This window comes from Amphimedon queenslandica, unplaced genomic scaffold (assembly GCF_000090795.2).
Source record: "Amphimedon queenslandica unplaced genomic scaffold, v1.1 AMPQUscaffold_13472, whole genome shotgun sequence".
NCBI lineage: Eukaryota > Metazoa > Porifera > Demospongiae > Haplosclerida > Niphatidae > Amphimedon > Amphimedon queenslandica.
Window position 1 is genome coordinate 21,313 of NW_003546292.1, and position 2,046 is coordinate 23,358.

Here is a 2,046-nt window from a genome sequence, read left to right on the forward strand (position 1 = left end):
TAGTGAGCCCACTGTATCCATGGTACATCCAACAGTTAGTACAGGACCTGCATCTTCTCCGATAAAAGTGGAACAGACTACTAGTCTTGATGCTCTTAAATTAGAGTTCTCTCTTGTACAAAATGCCATCAAAGCGGGTAAGAAGGATCCTGCTATTGTTCAGCGTGGCCGGTCCTTACAGTCTAAGATTCAAGAGACTAAGCAAAGACTTCAAAGTGATGCTGGGTTCAGACGAGAGTACTTGTCCGCCATTGCCCGGGAAATAAAGACAGAGAAGGTTTATGAGCAACAGCTAGTGCAGGCTGGTAGGACTGGAGAGGCTAAGATAATACAAGGAAGGAGGAGAGTAATGGAAAATGAAATATCTAAAATGACTAAGAAATAAATATTTGTGTGGATTATTAGTAGCTGATAATTATAGTTTATAGAATTGTTAATAAGTATTGTATCTGATTTATTTTTATTTACAAAGCAGTTATAATGTGTTCTTGATTGTGATAAAAAGATACAGGAGATTGCAAAATCCTTGCAACAAGAGTTTTAGTTGGTTTATCATATTTATTTTATTGAGGATAACAACTAAGTAGCTGTTACTCCCTTATAAGAAAGGCAAGCCAGATTTCAAATTCTACTCTTGTTGCAAAGATAGTGCAATCTCCTGTAGTACTATATACTATAAGATAAAACCACAGTGGGTGTTTTAGAGTGTAGATTACAGATTACACACTCCAGGGGTGATTTTCATGGAAAGGAGTTGAGAGATTGTACCAATTTAGAAAGGTGACCTGGACAAGAAGCAATTTATGGTAGATCCTTATTCATTATTATTGGTTCATTGGTTTAGTTTTATAGGATAAAGTGAGCAAATGTCACATGATTTTACATTAATATTTTTGATCTTACATGATGCTCTAATGATCTGCTGAAAGACACAAATGCTTATTTACAACACAATAGGAAGTAAGTACTTTGATTTCAGATGATTAATTATTTACACATGCCTTTCTATTTTTAATTTCATTCATTTATCTGTGATACACAAACTCTTATCTACAACACAATAGAGAGTAAGTACTCATCTATTTTAATTTTAGATGATTGTTTACATGTGTATTTATTGTCCTTTCTACTTTTAATTTCTGAATCATTCATTTATCTGTAATACACAAACTCTTATCTACAACACAATAGAGAGTAAGTACTAATCTATTTTAATTTCAGATAATTGTTTACATGCGTATCTATTGTCCTTTCTATCTTTAATTTCATTCATTCATCTGTGATACACAAACTCTTATCTACAACACAATAGAGCGTAAGTACTAATCTATTTTAATTTCAGATGGTTGTTTACATGTGTATCTATCATCCTTTTATATTTAATTTCATTCATTCATCTGTGATACACAAACTCTTTTTACACAATAGCCAGTAAGTACTAATCTATTTTAATTTTAGATGATTGTTTACATGCGTATCTATTGTCCTTTCTATCTTTAATTTTATTCAATCATCTGTGATACACAAACTCTTATTTACAACACAATAGAGAGTAAGTACTAATCTAATTTAATTTCAGATAATTGTTTACATGTGTATCTATTGTCCTTTCTATCTTTAATTTCATTCATTCATCATGATACACAAACTCTAATTTACAACACAATAGTACGTAAGTATACTAATATATTTTAATTCAGATGATTGTTTACATGTGTATCTATTGTCTTTTCTCTCTTTAATTTCATTCAATCATCTGTGATACACAAACTCTTATTTACAACACAATAGAGAGTAAGTACTAATCTTTTTTTAATTTCAGATGATTGTTTACATGTGTATCTATTGTCTTTTCTCTCTTTAATTTCATTCATTTATCTGTGATACACAAACTCTACACAATAGCCAGTAAGTACTAACCTTAAAATGTCAGATGATTGTTTACATGTGTATCTATTGTACTTTATATCTTTACTTTCATTCATTCATCTGTGATACACCAACTTTTATTTACAACACAATAGAGCGTAAGTAGTATAATCTATT

At 30.6% G+C, this 2,046-nt stretch overlaps 1 protein-coding gene across 1 annotated transcript in view; it reads left to right on the forward strand.

The window, feature by feature from the left end:
* LOC100637953 (coiled-coil and C2 domain-containing protein 1-like) overlaps positions 1-385 on the forward strand; it is a 6,092-nt gene extending 5,707 nt beyond the window's left edge. Inside the window, exon 7 of the mRNA XM_019994484.1 lies at positions 36-385. Coding sequence (XP_019850043.1) covers positions 36-385 — 350 coding nt within the window. The remainder of the gene's footprint in view (positions 1-35) is intronic.
* Positions 386-2,046: the final 1,661 nt, after the last annotated feature.